The sequence below is a fragment of the Balaenoptera ricei genome, chromosome 7 (genome assembly GCF_028023285.1).
Source record: "Balaenoptera ricei isolate mBalRic1 chromosome 7, mBalRic1.hap2, whole genome shotgun sequence".
Lineage (NCBI taxonomy): Eukaryota > Metazoa > Chordata > Mammalia > Artiodactyla > Balaenopteridae > Balaenoptera > Balaenoptera ricei.
In genome coordinates this window covers 69,285,427-69,304,072 of record NC_082645.1, presented here as the reverse complement: position 1 = coordinate 69,304,072, position 18,646 = coordinate 69,285,427, and the positions used below count along the sequence as shown (strand labels likewise).

Genomic DNA, 18,646 nt, shown 5'->3' with positions numbered 1-18,646 from the left:
GTAAAAATAATAGGTAAACTGAGTACTTACTATGTGCCATGCACTTTTCTGAGTACTTTACACTTACTTATTTAATCATCACAATTTGTGAGATGCATTCTTATTATCCCCATATTACAGATGAGGAAACTGAAGAACATAGAAGTTAAACAATAACCCGCAGTCACACAGTTGGCAATGGAAAAGCCAAGATTTAAGATCAATTACTTTTACTCTAGCATTTACTTTTTTTTAGTCACAACTAAATTTCTATGGCAAGTAATTTGGCAATATACACTCTCAAGGGTACATACCCTTTGACTCAGTGTTTCTACTTCTAGAAGTTTGTCCTGCAGTTTTATGTAAATAGATGCAAAATGACATTCATTGCAGCAGTGTTTGCAGTAAAGGAAGATTGGAAACAACCTAAATACCCATCCCCAGGGAACTAGTTAATTAAATTGAGGTTCATCCAAAGAAAACTAGGCAGCTTTAAATAAAGTAAGATAGCACTCTATGTAGTGATATGGAATTATCTCCAAAATATTGTAAAAGGAAAAGCAAGGCACAGAATAGTGGGTTAGGATGCTACCATCTATGTAAAAAAGTCACAGAACATAAACCTACATTTTTGTATATGCAGAGAATAGATTCTTGACATGATGCCAGTGGTTGTCCCTTAGGAAGGGAACTAGATACCAGGGAATGAGCTGAATAATGAGATTTTTGAATTCTGTACAATGTGTGTATTTTAATTTGTACAGAAAATAATTGTGTGTATGGTTCTCAAATATAGAGACATTTGCATTGTGGTCACTTGGTGAAGAGTGTAACCAAGTGCCATAGACAGACGTGGGTTCAGACTCCAACACTGGATGGTTACCAGAGGGGAAAGGGGCTTTGGAACAACTGTAGTTCCGGGCAACTTTGCTTCTTCCCTAACTTGGATATTGACCAGAGGGAAGACAGAATCCATAGAGCTCTCTGTGCTTGGGGTAAGACTCATCACCACCCCACTCTCCAATCCCAACTGCTGCACACAAGTTTTATCTCTTACACACACTGTGTTGCTGCCTGAGGCCCTTCATCACCTAGACTCTCTTCCCTCTAAGGCCCTCTCTTTGTACCGCCTAACCTGACACCATCCCCTACTCTCCTCAACTCCAGGCACCATTTTATTTTTGCCCTGTGGAACGAATGATTCATCATTAGCAAAATCTATATTGTCAACCACTTGTCCAAATATCCCCCTTTTGCTTTAGTAGAGAGACACAGCTCTTCCAGGAGCTTATAGCGTCCCCTGCCGTCCTCTCGAGTGGTAGCTGTTTTCTCTGCCATGCCTTTCATACAACTGGTGCTGGAGATGCTATTGACATCTTGAAGTCTTCCTTGCATCTCACTGATATTTGGGGACCATTTTCTCAGCGTACTCTCTTAAAAATCCTCAGCATTGGAGCTCAGTCCATCAGACACCACCTGCTAGCATTACCCACAGTCCTGTACAGCGTACTGCGTCCTTCTGCCGGTCCTTGAAGACTTTAGCTCCTGCCTCACTGTCACTCCCTCCAATACTACTGCTGTCATAATTCTATGTGGTTTTTTGTACATTTCTCTCAGTTTTTACCTCTTCTCCTTCAGAGATCTTGACCTGTATTTCACTTTCCCCATTTTCTCCCATAATCATATTTCTAGTACAGTAGTTCTCAAAGTGTGGCCCCCTGGACCAACATCATCAGCGTCACCTGGGAACTAGTTATAAATATAAATTCTCAGACCCCACCTGAGACTACTGAGTTCAGAACTCTGGGGCTGGGACCCAGAAGTCTCTGTTTTAAGAAGCTCCTTTTTGTGATTCTGTTGAATGTGGAAGTTCATCAGATCTTGTTATTGTCATTAGCAATAACTCTCTGTCTCAATTTTAATCATCCTACCCTCCATGTGGCTACTGCCTTCTGTCTTCCTAGCTCACCAGATCAACTCTCCCAACCCCTAAAATCCTTCAGCCCCACTGAGACCACAATTTACTGTTTTTGCCACTTTTCACTAGTCCTTAACCCTCTTATGTCCTTACTTTTCCCTTTTTCAGCCACACATGTGACTACCCTTTGTTCTCTTTCATATACCACATCAAAATAGGAAACAAATCTTGTCCATTCTCTCTTCAAAATATATCAAAATATACTCAAAATACATTCGAAAGTTGCTAAGAAAGTAATCTTAGAAGTTCTCATCACAAGAAAAAAATTTTTTTGTAACTCTGTGGTGACAGATGGTAACTAGAATTATTGTGGTGATTATTTCCCAATGGATACACATGTTGAATCATTATATTGTACACCCAAAACTAGTATAATGTGTATGTCAATTATACTTCAATGAGGAGGTATATCTAGAATCTGACTTTTCTTATAATGTCCACTTCAACCACTGTGTCTAAGCACACAGTGTTAGAATATTGCTAGTGTTCTTTACTTTGTTAGTCCTTACTCTGTGTCTACTTTCCATATGGCAGCTGAAGTGATCCTTTTAACACCTAAGGCTACGTTGCTGTAAACACTACTCAAAATTCTCCATGCTTCTTCTCTCACTCAGAACCCAAGCTAAAATCCTTGTAAATGCCTACAAAGCTCTGGGTGATCTGACCTTCCCTGGCCAGCAAGTCATTTCTTCTACCTTTGCCCTCCTTCTCTCCCACAACTGAGCTTCACTTTTTTTTTTTAACATCTTTATTGGAGTATAATCGCTTTGTATACACCATAAACTATACGGTGTGCTAGTTTCTGCTTTATAACAAAGTGAATCAGCTATACATATATCCCCATATCTCTTGCATCTCCCTCCCTCCCACCCTCCCTATCCCACCCCTCTGGGTGGTCACAAAGCACTGAGCTGATCTCCCTGTGCTATGAGGCTGCTTCCCACTAGCTATCTATTTTACATTTGGTAGTGTAGCTATGTCCATGCCATTCTCTCACTTTTTCCCAGCTTACCCTTCCCCCTCCCCGTGTCCTCAAGTCCATTCTCTAGTAGGTCTGCGTCTTTATTCCTGTCCTGCCCCTAGGTTCTTCATGACTTTTTTTTTTTTTTTTTTAGATTCCATATATATGTGTTAGCATACAGTATTTGTTTTTCTCTTCCTGACTTACTTCACTCTGTATGACAGACTCTAGGTCCATCCACCTCACTACAAATAACTCAATTTCATTTCTTTTTATGGCTGAGTAATGTTCCATTGTATATATGTGCCACATCTTTATCCATTCATCTGTCGATGGACACTTAGGTTGCTTCCATGTCCTGGCTATTGTAAATAGAGCTGCAATGAACATTTTGGTACATGACTCTTTTTGAATTATGGTTTTCTCAGGGTATATGCCCAGTAGTGGGATTGCTGGGTCGTATGGTAGTTCTATTTTTAGTTTCTTAAGGAACCTCCATACTGTTCTCCATAGTGGCTGTATCAATTTACATTCCCACCAACAGTGCAAGAGGGTTCCCTTTTCTCCACACCCTCTGCAGCATTTATTGTTTGTAGATTTTTTTGATGATGGCCATTCTGACTGGTGTGAGATGATATCTCATTGTAGTTTTGATTTGCATTTCTCTAATAATTAGTGATGTTGAGCATCCTTTCATGTGTTTGTTGGCAATCTCTATATCTTCTTTGTAGAAATGTCTGTTTAGGTCTTCTGCCCATTTTTGGATTGGGTTGTTTGGTTTTTTTGATATTGAGCTGCCTGAGCTGCTTGTAAATTTTGGAGATTAATTCTTTGTCAGTTGCTTCATTTGCAAATATTTTCTCCCATTCTGAGGGTTGTCTTTTCGTCTTGTTTATGGTTTCCTTTGTTGTGCAAAAGCTTTTAAGTTTCATTAGGTCCTGAGTTTGAGCTTCACTTTCATCCTTAGAACTTTTTACCACTTAGCATGCTCTGAATTCTCTTGTTTATTTCTATCTCCTACCATTGGAATGGAAGCTTCATGAGGACAGAGGCTTTTCTTGTTCACTGATAGAACCTCAGCTTCTAGAGCCCTGCCTGGCAAATAACAGGAATGTAGTTATTTGTGAATAAATGAATGGATGTTATTGTTATCTAGATGACCCAAAGCTAACACTGCCCTTTTATTCACTCATCAAGTATTTGATCATCTATTATGTGTCCTGAACTAAGGCAATAGAATGTGGAGAAAAACCCAGAGAGTTTCCAGTCTAATATGGAAGAATAATTAATAAATAGATATAAAATAACAGCAGTGTAAGAATCAAGATTGGGAAGTGTATGGACTTGTGAGAACAAATGATAAGGGGGAAATGACCTAGCTGAAGTCACAAAGCCAAGGAAGCCATGGTAGGCTTTCCCTAGAAACAGTGACTGAGGTAAGATCAAGACAAAGAGAAGAAGGGGTTAATTGGGCAGAGTGGCTATGGTGGCAGCTGGTGTAGGTGGGCAGCTAGTGGGGAGAGCAGGTGCAAGGACACTGTGGTAGAGGGAACATAGGAGTTCAAGAAACTGAATGGAATAGGAGGAGGCTTGAGGAGGGAGCATGGAAGGAGAGAGGGATGGAGATTTGTTATGTCTCTTTATTCCACTTAATTAAGAACGTTTAAAAAATCCTACTTTATTCAGTAGAGATCTCCATCCTGATCTCTAAATTGATTTCAAATTGCTACCTAATTCATATATACTTAGACTCTATCTTCATAGTCATCATATTAGATGCATCTAAAAGAAAAAGAGAAATGAGGAAATGAATACGTGCTCTGGTAAAGAAAAAAAAATTGGCTTTGTTGACTTGTATTTAAAAACCCCTTGATTGACCAGAATGTCTAAGGAATGGGACTTTCTGATTAATTTAGTTTTCATTGCTGTTGTTGTTAACTGAGGCTTAAAAATAAAATTATTTTACTTAAATCCTTTTAGAAAGTCTTTAAAAATAATTTTAGCCCCTTTCCTGCCATTTTAAGAAGATTGTGTCACAAAGATTGGGTGGGACGTATAGCGTGCACTTTTATACCTATGTTTAAGGTCTACAAGCCTTCGACTGCAATGTGCTTATCCACACAAACCCCAAATGACTGTTTCTTATTTCCACAAACATCTATTCCTCCACAGTCATGATACAGGAAAAGGGGGAAATAAAAGTTGGTTTGTATGACAGCATTGGGGGACTGCAATTTGGTGGCTAGACACCTTCCTTACTGGGTCTGTCCCTGCTGGAGAAATGAGGGTATTCCAACAAATTTACCAGGGAAGGGAAACTTAAACGGATCTTTTGTCTGGACTCTGGGGTTTAGAACAAGTTTCTGGTCCTTTTCGTGTTTTAATAAAAGTGAGTCCTAGATTAATCTGCTTCGTCCTTCCTGGTTAAAGGACACTAATACTGTCCTTCGTGGCAGTTTTGTTTTGTTTGAACCTGATCCAGAGTCACATACTACATTTAGTTGTTACTCTTTAGTCTCCTTTAATCTGGAACAGTTCTTCAGCTTTTCTTTGTCTTTCATGGCCTTGACATTTTTGAAAAGTTTAAGGCAGGTATTTTGAGAATGCCCCTCAACTTGGGTTTGTCTGAGTGTTTCATCTTGTTAGGTCCACATTATGTATGCGCTTGGGGCAGGAATCCCACAGAAGTTGTGTGTCCTTAGTGCTGTGTATCTTGTACATGAGGCACATGTGTCGGTTTGTATCACTCAGAGTGTTGTTAACTTTGACCACTTGACTGAGGACGTGTCTGCCTGACTTCCCTACTGTAAATATTCCTTTTTTACTTTCTGTAAATAGAGTAATAGGGAAGGCCAGAGTTTAAGAATAAGTAAATATTTTGTTCCCCAACTGACTGTCACCGATGGTTTTAGCATCCATTGCTGATTCTTGCCTAAATCCATCATTATTATGATGGTTGAAAATAGTGATTTTCTAACTCTGTAATTTTCCCATATTTATTAATTGTTACTCTAAGATGACGTTTTTCCTTTTCCTCCTTTATTTCTATGTGTATTTAGTGTCGGTTTGACTCCCGGAGCTGGGTTTTTTAAAAAGTCACTGTAGTATGTATGATATGTTACTGTCCTTATTCCATTTTGTGTTGTCCCAGGTTTGGCCAGTGGGAGTCCTGAGACACTGAGTCCTTTATCAGAGTTTTCTGTATAAATGATATAAAAAATAGATAATAGAGGTACAGAGAGTAACATAGGAGCAAGAAGCCAGAGAGGTGAATTCTGCTGGTGCTCAGGAAGTGATCAGTGAGGAAGTGGTATTTGAGGTGAGCTTTGAAAAAGTTGTCAGATTTTTACAGGATTGGAGATGAGGCAGAGTGGAAACAGTGAACTGTCTGAACAGAGGAAGACCTAGCAGCTGGTATTCGGCAAGTGATACAGTGGGTCTGGGTCGTGAAGGGGAAGTGGAAATGGAACAGAAAACCCTCTGCACTGAGTTTGCTTCAAGCATCTTCTGTGCTGGTCTCACTGCTTGGTGTTTCCTCCCTGACCCTACCCCTGCTGTTTCACTAAGGGGAAGATGAAGTGTGAGGCAGGAGGGAATTGCAAGTAGTGAAAACAACCAGAGCCCAAAGCCGTGCTCACATGCTCCCTTCTCTGGGAAGCCTTTTCCGGATCCCTAATAAGAATTAACCATCCTCCCCTCATCCACTCCCAGGGCACTTTGTGCCTTCGTGTTAACAAATCTGTTCTGTCTTGTACTGGTTCTATTTGTGGATACGTCTTCCCCCTGTAAAGCAGGAACACATGTTAATCACTTTCTACCTCTTCCCAGTACTCAGTGCAAATGCTCAATAAGTATTTCTTGAATATGTGTGAGAGGGAGGAGAGAGGATAGGTTGGAGTTGGTTGGGGGAGGCTCTGCATGTCATTTTCAGGGGTCGGGCTTGCCCCACAGGCAGTGATGAGCCCCGGTGCTTTGGACCAGTGCAGGGCTGCTGGGAGCTGTGATGTCTGAGGATATGGTGGAAGGGGGGCTGCAAGGTACCCGTGAGTGGTCCTGGAGAACGCCGAGCCAGAGTGAGACAGCCAGGAAGGGCAGAGACGTGGAAGCAAATAGTTATCACCTCACGAATCTGGGCACTCATTTGAATGTTGGAATTGAAAGAAAAAAAGGGAATTGAGTATGGCTTTGAGGTTTCAAGACTGGGTGATTAGGAGACTGGCAGAAGTCTCTCACCAAAATGGGATCCCAGGGCCAAGTACAGAAGAGGTAAGGAGTTCAGCATTGTCCTGTCTGGTCCTCAGCCAAGACACTCCCTGAATTCAAACAATATGTGTTGTTGAAAATTTTTTATTATTTCAAATATGGTAAGAAATAAAATATTGTCTCTACTTGAGGCACAAAAACTGACGTGGGTGTAATGGACATTTTTCTTTTGGCTTTAGTAACGGTTTCATTAAAAACGGATGCTACTAACTGCTTTTCTAACCTTGAAGCATGGCCCTGTGAGAAGAGCTTACCATGAAAGAAATAGTCGTCAGCTTTCTTCTGGCTCCTCTGTCCCCTCCTGCCCCTTCCTAACAACGGAAAATTTGCTTTGCACCTGCTCCAACTGGGCTCTAAGTGATAAGCATCTTGCAAGCCCAGAAAATTGTAGTATCAAATCTCAGCCCCAGCTGTGAGGCAGCACTATATTCCTGAATCCCCGCTGAGAGGCGTTGCTTTCCCAATTCCCCAGGGAAGAGTTCTTTCTCCCTTGGCCCCTTTTCAGGCTTGAACTCTGACCTAAGCCCTCTTTTTAGCTTCCAGCGTGCATTGCTCTGGGTGCTGGCCCTGACCTGGCCTTGCATCCTCCACTCCACTCTGGGCTCATCAGCAGGTCAGCCCTGGGTAGCCCTGGGGTTACTGGAATGCCCAATTCCAATAATGAGCATATTTATCCAAGGAGAGGAACCGGACTTTTTAATCTGTTATAGTCCATTGCTTTCTTCCCCAGAAACAAATGCTAAAGGAACATTGGATATATTATCAGTGATTTGGTAAATATACTTAATCATTGCCTAATATTCATGAAGTCGCTTTCATTCACACCTTCCTTCATAAATTAAATGCTTTGTTATAACTCATGACTTACTTTAAGAGGGATATTCTTATTTCACTGCTAGGAACTGTGAAATGGTTTAAAATAATGCCATATTCAGGAAAACTCTTGGAAGAATTTCAAATAAAAATAGCAAATACTAATTAAATAGGTGTATAACATTCTAACTGGCCTTAGTGTATGGTTTTAAAGGGAAAGAAAAAATAAATGCTGACAGAGACTATAATTTTTGTCTTTATATTTTCCTCTTAGGTTTTTCAGACAGACCGAAGTCATTAAAAATAGTCCTTAACCCCCAAAGCCACAAAAAAGAAGCTACTCAGGTCTATTATGAGAAGGTTGAACCATTGTTGAAGATTGTGGGAATAAAGACGGATGTAACAGGTAAGTATTTTCAGAATATAATTTCATCTCTAAAAAAATCATACTTGAGGAAGCAAAATAACCTTGAGTTTGTTCTTGAGTCAAATTTAGGAAGCTACTTGTAATATCTAAAGCTTGTTTATGTGCTTCGATAACTTACTGCAGCCAGCTCCAGGATTATAATTCAATTATTTTGTTTTCTTTTAATTGTGTTATTTTTATTAGAATATCAGTATTTTCTCTTTAAACCTTTTTTCAGACTTTAAAAATTATTAGGTATCATTTTTAAGGGGGCTGCACACGTTTTGATACCTTCATTGAGATGTTGGCTATTTAAACATTATCTCTGCAGTTCAGCAGCAATTGATTTTTGTTCACTTAAATGTTTGATGTCTTTCCATGGAATCCTTCATTAGGTAGTTTTTGTTCTGACTCTGACCCCTGCTGGTTAGGTCAAAACTAAGCACTTAACTGCTGATTTTAGATGAATTTAGAGAAGCCAGAAGCTTAAATTCATTGTCTAAAATAAGAAGGGTGCTTAGGTTTGTGCCCAGGAAGACAGAAATTTGCTAATGCTAAAGTTCATATAAAGAAGATTAGTAAAATTCTTTTCAGCTTTTAAAATTTGGTGACCAGATTCCTTTGTTTCCTTGAGACTCTTATTTTTCCCACGGGGGTGGGGTGAGGAGGGTTGATGTTATAGTGAATCACACCCTCAGTTCTTCTGGTTTTATTTCTGTGTAGCTTCATTAACACACAGTGTAAATTTGTAGTAAATTTTAATTGATGAAGAATATTGCATAATAAGCCTACTCAGGATACAAGGCCCGAATGTACTTGGAATCTCCTAGTCCCAATTATAAGTTCCTAGGGAAGGGATTCAGAGTGACCTGGCTTTGCTCAGCTGTCACCAGGGGAGATGGGTCTCACAATGTAAATAAGGTTTATAAACCTACATCTCATGACTTGATGGATGGGGTAGAAGGAAATTCCTTTAAAAAAAAGCAGCAACAATAATCTTTGTGAGAAGGTCATCCACCCCAAAAGGCATCTACTACAATGAAGGTTGGAGAGAAACTACCATGAAAAACTCAAGAGGAGTTTCTGAATTAAAATAAAATTGTAGTGAAGGAGTTAATCTTTCATCTTTGTGGCTTTTGTCTTACTTGGAGGTGATTTATGAGAAAAAGAAACGATTCAGATCTATTGTTGCTTTCCCTGAAGATTTTCAAGGATTGGAAGAAGGGAAAGTTTGAAATTCATATTAGGATGAGCCAATTAAAAGCTGAATAAACTTATTGGTGAACCCAATAACATTTAATTGTTGTTTCATTGATTTAGTATCCAAAACAGTTTTACATGGATATTACTACATATCATTCAGTTCAAGAAACTCTTGTTGAATGCTTTGTGTTCAACACTATGCACAATGCAAGATGGATAAGTTCTACTACCTGCTCTTGAGTGACCGTTAATTTATTAGGGGTTAAAATAGATATTTAAAGTAGATATAATTGGGATATACATAAAGGAATTATGGTGTCTCGGGGGTCTTATTTATTTTGATCAGAAGACCCAAGAAAAGAATTTGAACTGGACAGTTTTAGAAAGTCAGAGAAGGCAAATAATGGTTTACTGTTATAGTAAATATACATATTTACTATATATATATAGCAGAAAAGAAAAGTGAGAGAAGGCAGGCACGCTAGCAGCACATACAAGTGGGTGTGGCTGTGTGCGCTGTACCCATAGTGTTTTGGTAGTTCTTTCATAACGTTGGCTTTATCTTAAATATGGTCCTTTCCATCATCGTAAAATGGTGCCAGTGAATTCAATTCTTCTTTATTCAAATCTAGTGAGGTGGGGAGAGGTGTGTATATGCAAGAGATTCAACATGTTTTAATCCTGAACAAGGATTAAAAATTTTTTCCTATCAGTTTGACTATCCTAATGTAGTACATATACCCCACCTGGAGCACTTACTCTCTTAAGCATCAAGACCCTTCCCATGGGATGAGGGTGGGACTCCCTTCTCCTAAAGGCTGAGGACACCTGAACTGAAGTTGGGAAGGCTCCCAACAAAGTGCACAGGCGGAAGTCTGAGTCCAGATTAAGGATGAATCTTTATGCTACGCTCAGGAGTTTACTCATCGTGCATTGATTCGGAGGTGGTGTACATTTTTTACCATAGTGTTGCAATCTAGTTTAGCAAAGATGATTATGTCATCAGAATAAATATTGGAAGAGAAGAGGGAGAGACTGCAGGAAAGGAAACCAGCCTATGAGGCCTGAACTAAGGTAGAGGAAATGATAGGAATGTGCTTTCCTTCTTAAAACAAGTATATTGGAGAGAAGAATGTTATGTTCTAGGACTTTTTTCCCCCTGAATTTTAGATATTTTTGCTTATTATATTTAGTTTAAGATAAAATTAGAATATTACATAAATGCAAATATAGAATTTATATATTTGTGCAACATGGCTAATTATTAGCTGCCTAACACTCCTCCTACAGGCAAAATTATGAAATTGCATCTTTTGCTTATAAAACCATTTTGATATGTATATTGGCTAAATATTTATATTAAAAATGTCTTCTGTTTTATGTGAAGGACTGAATAAACATGTGTGTATCTGAAAAGTTTTAGAATCTTCCTGCTTATCTCACAGTATAGTTTTATAGTTTGAATAAGGTAGTATATTTAAAACTACCTTGTGTACTATAAAGTACTATAGAAACATGGTCATAATGCAGTTGATTTCAGTTTCATAAATAATGTAACAGTAAGATTCAACTGAAACTTTGAAAAAGTATTTTCTATGAAAGAGTAAAGCAGAAAGAGTACATATTTTCTGCATGTCCAGTATGACCATTGTTTTAACATATCTTCTGTGCACTGCCGAGTCCAAATGGAATATGAATTATGTAATAAATTCTGTATGATGATGAATTCATTAAGAGAGTGCTGTATAAATGAGGCATGATGTAAAAACTATAGCTAGATGAATACATTATAAAGAATTTTTCTATACATTCTTAAAAAAATGAATAGCAAAACCCCCCACAAAAGAATCTGGTTAAAAAGTGCACAGATAATCTGAGTAGACATTTTTCCAAATAAGATATGCCTATAGCCAACTGGTACATAAAAAGGTGCTCAGCATTACTAATCATTAGGGAAATGCAAATCAAATCACAATGAGGTATCACCTCACACCTGTCAGAATGGGTATTTTCAAAAAGGCCAGAAATAACAAGTGTCGGTGAGGATGTGGAGAAAAGGGAACCCTCATGCATTGTTGGTGGGAATGTAAATTGGTGCAGCCACTATGGAGGCCCCTCAAAAAATTAAAAATAGAGCTACCATATGATCCAGCAATTCCACACTTCTGGGTATGTATCCAAAGGAAACAAAAACACTAACTCAAAACAGGTATCTGTGCCCCATATTGATTGCAGCATTATTTACAACAGTCAAGACATGGAATCAACCTAAGTGTCCATCAGTTGATGAATGGATACAGAAGATGTGGTGTGTGTGTGTGTATGTATGTATGTATATATATATATATATATACATATATATATATATATATATATATGTATATATATATATATATATTTGCATGCCATACCACAGAATACTCTTCAGCCATAAAAAGGAAGGAAATCCTGCCATTTGGGACAACATAAATGGACCTTGAGGGCATTATGCTATGTGAAATGAGTCAGAGAAAGACAAATGTCATATGATCTCACTTATATGTGGAATATTTTTTTAAAATTCCCCCAAAGAAACCAGAACATGTAGCTACAGAGAACAGATTTCCAGAGGTTGGGGGGGGCAGGGTGTCAGAAGAACCTAAAAAAAAAGAGAGTTATTTATTCCTAATAACTTGATACGTGAATCAAATGGCATATGATACCATTTCTTTCTCTTCCTCTCAGAGCAGACTTTCGGAATTACACTATTAAAGGTGTGAGAGGAATTTTGGACATCATAGATTCATACGATAATTCATAGAACGATAAAGTGAAAAAGTCAAGGCAGCAGAGAAATTAAACTGGAAAGAACTTTGGAGGCCATCTAGTTCATTTCCCCTCGTACAGTGGAGTGTAGTCACGTGGCACTCTTGGTGGAAGAACACCCAGCCTCGGCCTGGGCGCCCTGTGATGGAGTCAGTGTGTGCCGTTACCGGACGATACTGATGGATATTCTCAACTGGAGTTCAGGGTCATATTAGAAAAGAGCACCTCCTTTGTGCTAACTTACAAAAAGGTGATCTTTCTTCTGGGCTGATGTAGCCCAAGGTCACCTCGCATGCTGAGTAGGAGTACTGGCTGGATTGCAAACCTACCTGACCCTTTGCCAAATGCCTTTGTGCAAGGCATAAACTGCAAGGAGAACTTGTGAGCTGACGTTTGCCACGTTGTGACTTTCAGTGTTGATGTTATCTTTAGTAGTGATACAAAATAAATGAAATATGTTTTCCATGAGCTTTGAGGTATTTGAAAACAGATTTCATGTCTGCCCGTGATCTCTCTTGTTCAAGACAGGCAATTCCACCTCCTTCAGTCAATCTTGGTAGTAACAAAGCTGCTAGACCTTATCGTGCTGATTATCATTATCGTGGTCAGAGACACTTCTCTGAATGTAGCCTTGATCTCTGCCAGCTCAGGGCCCATGGGAGTGCCTAGTCACCAGATAATTTTACCTCCTTTCTGACCCTGGGCAGAGTTTTCAGAAGAGTGGGGTTTATTTTCACTTTTTTTCCTCCTTCTAGAACCATGTGTTTAACTTTTGACACTTTTACCAAGTCTTCTCTTTGAATTCTTTCTCTTTGGCTCTTTATGTCTCTACTTGAAGCCCTCCCTTCCATGGAGATGCCTCTAATTGTTCCTGATCTCACAGAGCAGAAGCCTAGGTAATCTGATAAAACTGTTACAAAAGATGCTAGTACGCGGAGGCATTACTCACTTCCAGTTTTACCTACATTTTAATAAAAATCTGGATCGTAAATGTTCCACGAATCAGATCCAGCTAGAGAGGGAGAGAATTATGGGTAAAAAGTTCTTTTTATTATCCCTAGGATAATTATGTATATATATGACCAATCCCATTTCTAATAATAGGATCTCAGTTAGGGAGTTGGAGCTTTATCCCTGGGGACAATGAATAGTCATCAGTGGTGTTTATGTAGGGAAGAGATGTGGTTAAACATGTGCTTGAGAAGGGTCATTCTGGCTAGAGTGGGATAAATGTTAGAGGGAGACTGGAGGAGAGGCTGATGTAGTTTGCATATTAAAGATGGTGGTGACTAGGTCTAGGGCATTGGCCTGAGGAATGTTGGATGCAGTCGCATAAACTAAAAGACAGAAACCACTGGCTTTGGGCATGGAGCGGTTTTGGAGAGTAAAAGAAAGGGATACTCTAGAAAGAAGACATTTTCTTATCTTGGGTAATGGGGAGTGGATGATGGAACACAAAAAAGAACAGTGTAACTGAAAGGCAGTATATTTGAAGGTGGAAATGATGGATTCTATTTTGAACTTACGAAGTTTGAAGTACCTAAGGGACAGGAAAGAAAATGACATCTCAGTACCTTATCCCATTATAGAATTTTATCACCAGACCAAGAAATGTTTCCTTATGTTCAAATCAGAACTCATCTGATTTGACTTCAGCCTGTCTCCTCAACATTCAGTATCAACCTCAAGACATTTCCTCAGAAAGACAACATTGGAGGAAGGTAGTAATATTTAAACTGAAGGTTGGGGTGCATGGGGGATCCCAGCAGTGAGAACTGTGTGTTCAAAGAGTTGTAAACGATGAAAACTCCAAATTTCCTATGTTAGAGGGGTGTCAGTCTCATTGGCAAAGGAAAGTAGTTGAAAGAAGAGGCTAGTAACTTTCTTTTGAAACTGCAGCTGCCCAGTAGCCCACTGTTGATGTCTATGTGAAGTAGAGTGATCTGAATCTGGTTCTTTCTGCTTCCAGAGCCCATAATACACTGTCTAAACACATATTTTGATTTCTTCTACTCCTTCCAAGTAGTAGTTCAGATTACTCTCTATCTTTCCCCTATATTATTTTTCTTTATAATCACTTAATACTACTTTATATTGTACATTCATTGAAAAAAACTAGTGCATATCCTCTGTCTCCAGAATGTAACCTCCCTGAGGCCAAGGACTTGATAAACTTTGTTCATTGTCCTAGTATATTGTGGTCAGGTTTCAGTCATCTTTTCCGTCTGTTTTTTCCGGATCAGTCATCTTATTTAACTTTTACAATGTCACTTAAAAAAATTACTGTTCTTGGATAATTTGCATCAGTGTATAGTCACATTTCACCTGCAAGATGAAAGGAAGAAATAGACTATTGTTTCAAAATTTCTCCTAAGTAAAAATAGCATTCAGCTACAAGATAATTTTAAGGCTAATTTTGTTTTGGATTCGAAAAGCTTTACGAAAGTAAGCTTTGGAATAAAAGCGAGACTTGATAAACTGATTCTCAGCATAAATATTTCTTCCTAATATCCTTAATTATTTTTAATGTGTGTTTGTAAGACATTTTATTATTTTTGCTTTTTAAGGCTGCAACTACTTGCTGAAGTTATAGATGAATGATCAGCACGCAATCATTTATGATAACCTAAATTTATTAATATTAATATTTTATATTTCATTTTCTTGTAGCTTTCTTCTGAATAGAATTTAATAGAGAGAGGTTTTATTTATGTGAATGTTAACAGCATTTGAATAAGCTGTGGGAGAATTACAATGTAATGCTGCTGGATACGGAATGATTCTTTTAGACACCAAGACTGATAATTTTTAACAATATCTAAAAACATTGTAGGGAAAGCTTGAACCATGCTGGTACCAGGGACAGACAGGCATGAAAGATTAATGTAATCTTGCATATAATGATGCACATTCTTACACAAAAACATCCATCTGCAGTGTCATGTCAGTCAGCAGAAATCTTTGATGGGTGGGTACAGCTGGGCTGTCTCTTCTGGCAAAGCTGCCCTAGAAAATGCTAAATGTGGTTGGGATGCTTGGTGCCATCTGCAGTGTGCCAGTTTATCCTGTTTTCTCTGGCATTTGCGACACTGCAGAGGGCATCATGACTGTAGAGGCAGCAATAGGGAGTGACAGATTCATTTCCTCAGAGAATCTGGGCTCTGGTGGGCCTGTGTGCCACCCTCCTTGGCGTTGGGTCTGTTATCCTTGGTGTTGGCTTTGCTTCACATTTTCACATCCAACTCCTCCTCTTTTTAGTCTAGCAGTTCCAGACACACATTCTTCTAGTATGTAAATCTTACACTAACCTTTCAACTAATTTATTCATGTAAGGTTGCCAAAGTGATTTAACATTGACTATTTGGTGCCAGCTAATATGCCTTATTTTCAAAATACTGCTGCTCCTAGGCTTCTGATTTAAAGGAAATGTGTCTTATTTAGGGAACACTAAACAGACAGGCACCAAGATAAATTATCTAATGGGATATCCCCAAATGACTTATGTAGTTGGAACAAATATATGACCCTCTTTTACATAAAGCTGTAAAACACAACAGGCAAGTGACACTTAATCCTCTTTCCCATGATTAAAATATAAATATTCAAGAATAAATGTTGTTTTACGACCTGACCATATGTTTAGCATATTATTTTGCCAAACCAAGTTAAAAAGTGTAGATCATTTGTTTAAAACTTTCATCTTTTTCTGTTTTTTTTTTTTCATATAGTAACAGAATATGAAGGGCATGCTGTGTCACTGCTAAAAGAATGTGAACTACAGGGATTTGATGGGTAGGTTGTATTATTAATCTATATAGGTCATATGGCGTATGTTATTAAATGTTTTCATTAGTTTTTAGCCACATATTTGAGACTTACAATTTTTAAATGTTTGTGATGTATGTAATTAGGCTCTAGTTCATTTGTATCTGTGTAATAACAATTAATGCTAATAATGTACTACGGCATAGTCACCCACCTCGCAGGATCGGGCATAGGAAAGCAAAAGGAGGGATATAAATATAAGTACTGAGAAATCACAGTGTATCACCTTATTCTTACCTAATGTGTATACATTTGCCTCTGTAGTCCTTAATTCTTGGCTTTAACCCTGTGAGTATATAGAAAAGCATTGATGGAAGATATTATATTGATTGTGTGATATAACTATACTATGATCCTTTTTTGCAAATTTATTGATTGTATTAATAGCTACCCACTGGTTAATTTGGATATGATTGACTGAGTGTAAATATTCTGTAAAAACAAATATATTTTTTTCAGGATGAAAAATATGCTAATTTTACTTATCTTCTATAATTTAGTAGCTACCAAATAAGTATGTTATTCACAGTAGGCATTAGAAACTGTTGTTTGCAATACATTGCTGGAGTGTGTAGAAATTGTTCACTGGCATGCAAACATTAGAAACAAGGCAAGTGACATATACTTTAATTGACATTTTTAAAATTTAGGTGAATCAGTTTGCTAAAGTGCTGGATTGATGTACAAGACTAAAATCATATTCTTTTAGGGAAGATTTTTTTTGCAAGGGTGGATATTTCAGAGTTTTAAAAGGTGGCAGGTATGTGAATTATTTGTGTAACATGGTAATGGGCAGGGGGGCAACAATAGACTCACAATATCAGGAAGGGCATTTGGGTTTTTCAACTGAAATGAAAGGCTTTGCTCTTCCTGAAAAATTATTAGAATGTGTTAGAGAGGAAAGTGATGCAATCAGAATTAGTAGGGTTGTTTTTCAGAAATGCTTAATATTTGTTGGTGAGAAAAGTATTATTGGATGAAGAAGAAAGTTTGGTAAGTAAAACATAATTTTTCAAAAAGGAATTTATTTATTTTTTTGGAATTTTTGAATTTTATTTTATTTTTTTATACAGCAGGTTCTTATTAGTCATCCATTTTATACACATCAATGTATACATGTCAATCGCAATCGCCCAATTCATCACACCACCATCCCCACCCTCCTGCGGCTTTCCCCCCTTGGTGTCCATACGTTTGTTCTCTACATTTGTGTCTCTATTTCTGCCCTGCAAACCGGTTCATCTGTACCATTTTTCTAGGTTCCACATATATGCTTTAATATATGATATTTGTTTTTCTCCTTCTGACTTACTTCACTCTGTATGACAGTCTCTAGATCCATCCACGTCTCTACAAATGACCCAATTTCGTTCCTTTTTATGGCTGAGTAATATTCCATTGTGTGTATGTACCATATCTTCCTTATCCATTCATCTGTCGATGGGCATTCAGGTTGCTTCCATGACCTGGCTATTGTAAATAGTGCTGCAATGAATATTGGGGTGCATGTGTCTTCTTGAATTATGGTTTTCTCTGGGTATATGCCCAGTAGTGGGATTGCTGGGTCATATGGTAATTCTAGTTTTAGTTTTTTAAGGAACCTTCGTACTGTTCTCCGTAGTGGCTGTATCAATTTACATTCCCACCAACAGTGCAAGAGGGTTTCCTTTTCTCCACACCCTCTCGAGCATTTGAATTTAATTGAGGAGAGCAAATCTAGATGGCAACGTTGTATAAATACTGAACATGAAGAATATGAGGTAGGAGATTACTTCAGAGCTTTATACTTAGAGCTAGACAGAGTGATTAATAGGCTACATTTAGGAAATTATCTTGCAAGTAGACAATTTAAGAAAAGTAAGTGGGGGAATCATGCCTACCAGCTACCTACCTTAATATGCTGCATAGTCCTGAAGCACAGCTTGTGAGCATATAAGAGATGTTGCATTGCAAATAAGTCCTTGCTTCAAAACGTGATTATATAAATAATAAGAATAACAGGTATTGTAGGTATTAGACCTGGTCTTGCCTGTCAACATTATGAAATGTTTTGATAAATGTGGTGTCTATAAATAAGTTCCATTGGCAATTAACTATACAAGGATCAAGAAGAACTTTGCAGAATGATGAAAGACTCTAGCTTAGGCACAACAAGTAATGTTTTTCTCTTTACCTGAACATACTTACTTCTTGTTTATTCCACACGGCAGGTGCTGTTAGTTTGCAGTGTGGCGGTGCAAGTTATATAGATCCTTTAGTTATTACCTACATTTTTTTAAACCAAGTAGTTTGGCCTAACCATTATGTGAATTGAGTTCCAGTGAGTTCACTGTTTCTAAACTCTATAGCAGGGGTCCCCAAGCCCCCGGGCTGAGGACCGGTACCAGTCCGCAGCCTGTTAGGAACTGGGCCA

At 38.2% G+C, this 18,646-nt stretch overlaps 1 protein-coding gene across 4 annotated transcripts in view; it reads left to right on the top strand.

The window, feature by feature from the left end:
- Window positions 1-18,646, top strand: part of CERKL (ceramide kinase like) — a 139,623-nt gene that overhangs the window by 97,970 nt on the left and 23,007 nt on the right. For all 4 annotated transcript variants that reach the window (XM_059927282.1, XM_059927283.1, XM_059927284.1 and 1 more), the window contains 2 exons: window positions 8,269-8,400; window positions 16,137-16,200. In XM_059927282.1, the coding sequence (XP_059783265.1) occupies window positions 8,269-8,400; window positions 16,137-16,200 (196 nt within the window). The remainder of the gene's footprint in view (window positions 1-8,268; window positions 8,401-16,136; window positions 16,201-18,646) is intronic.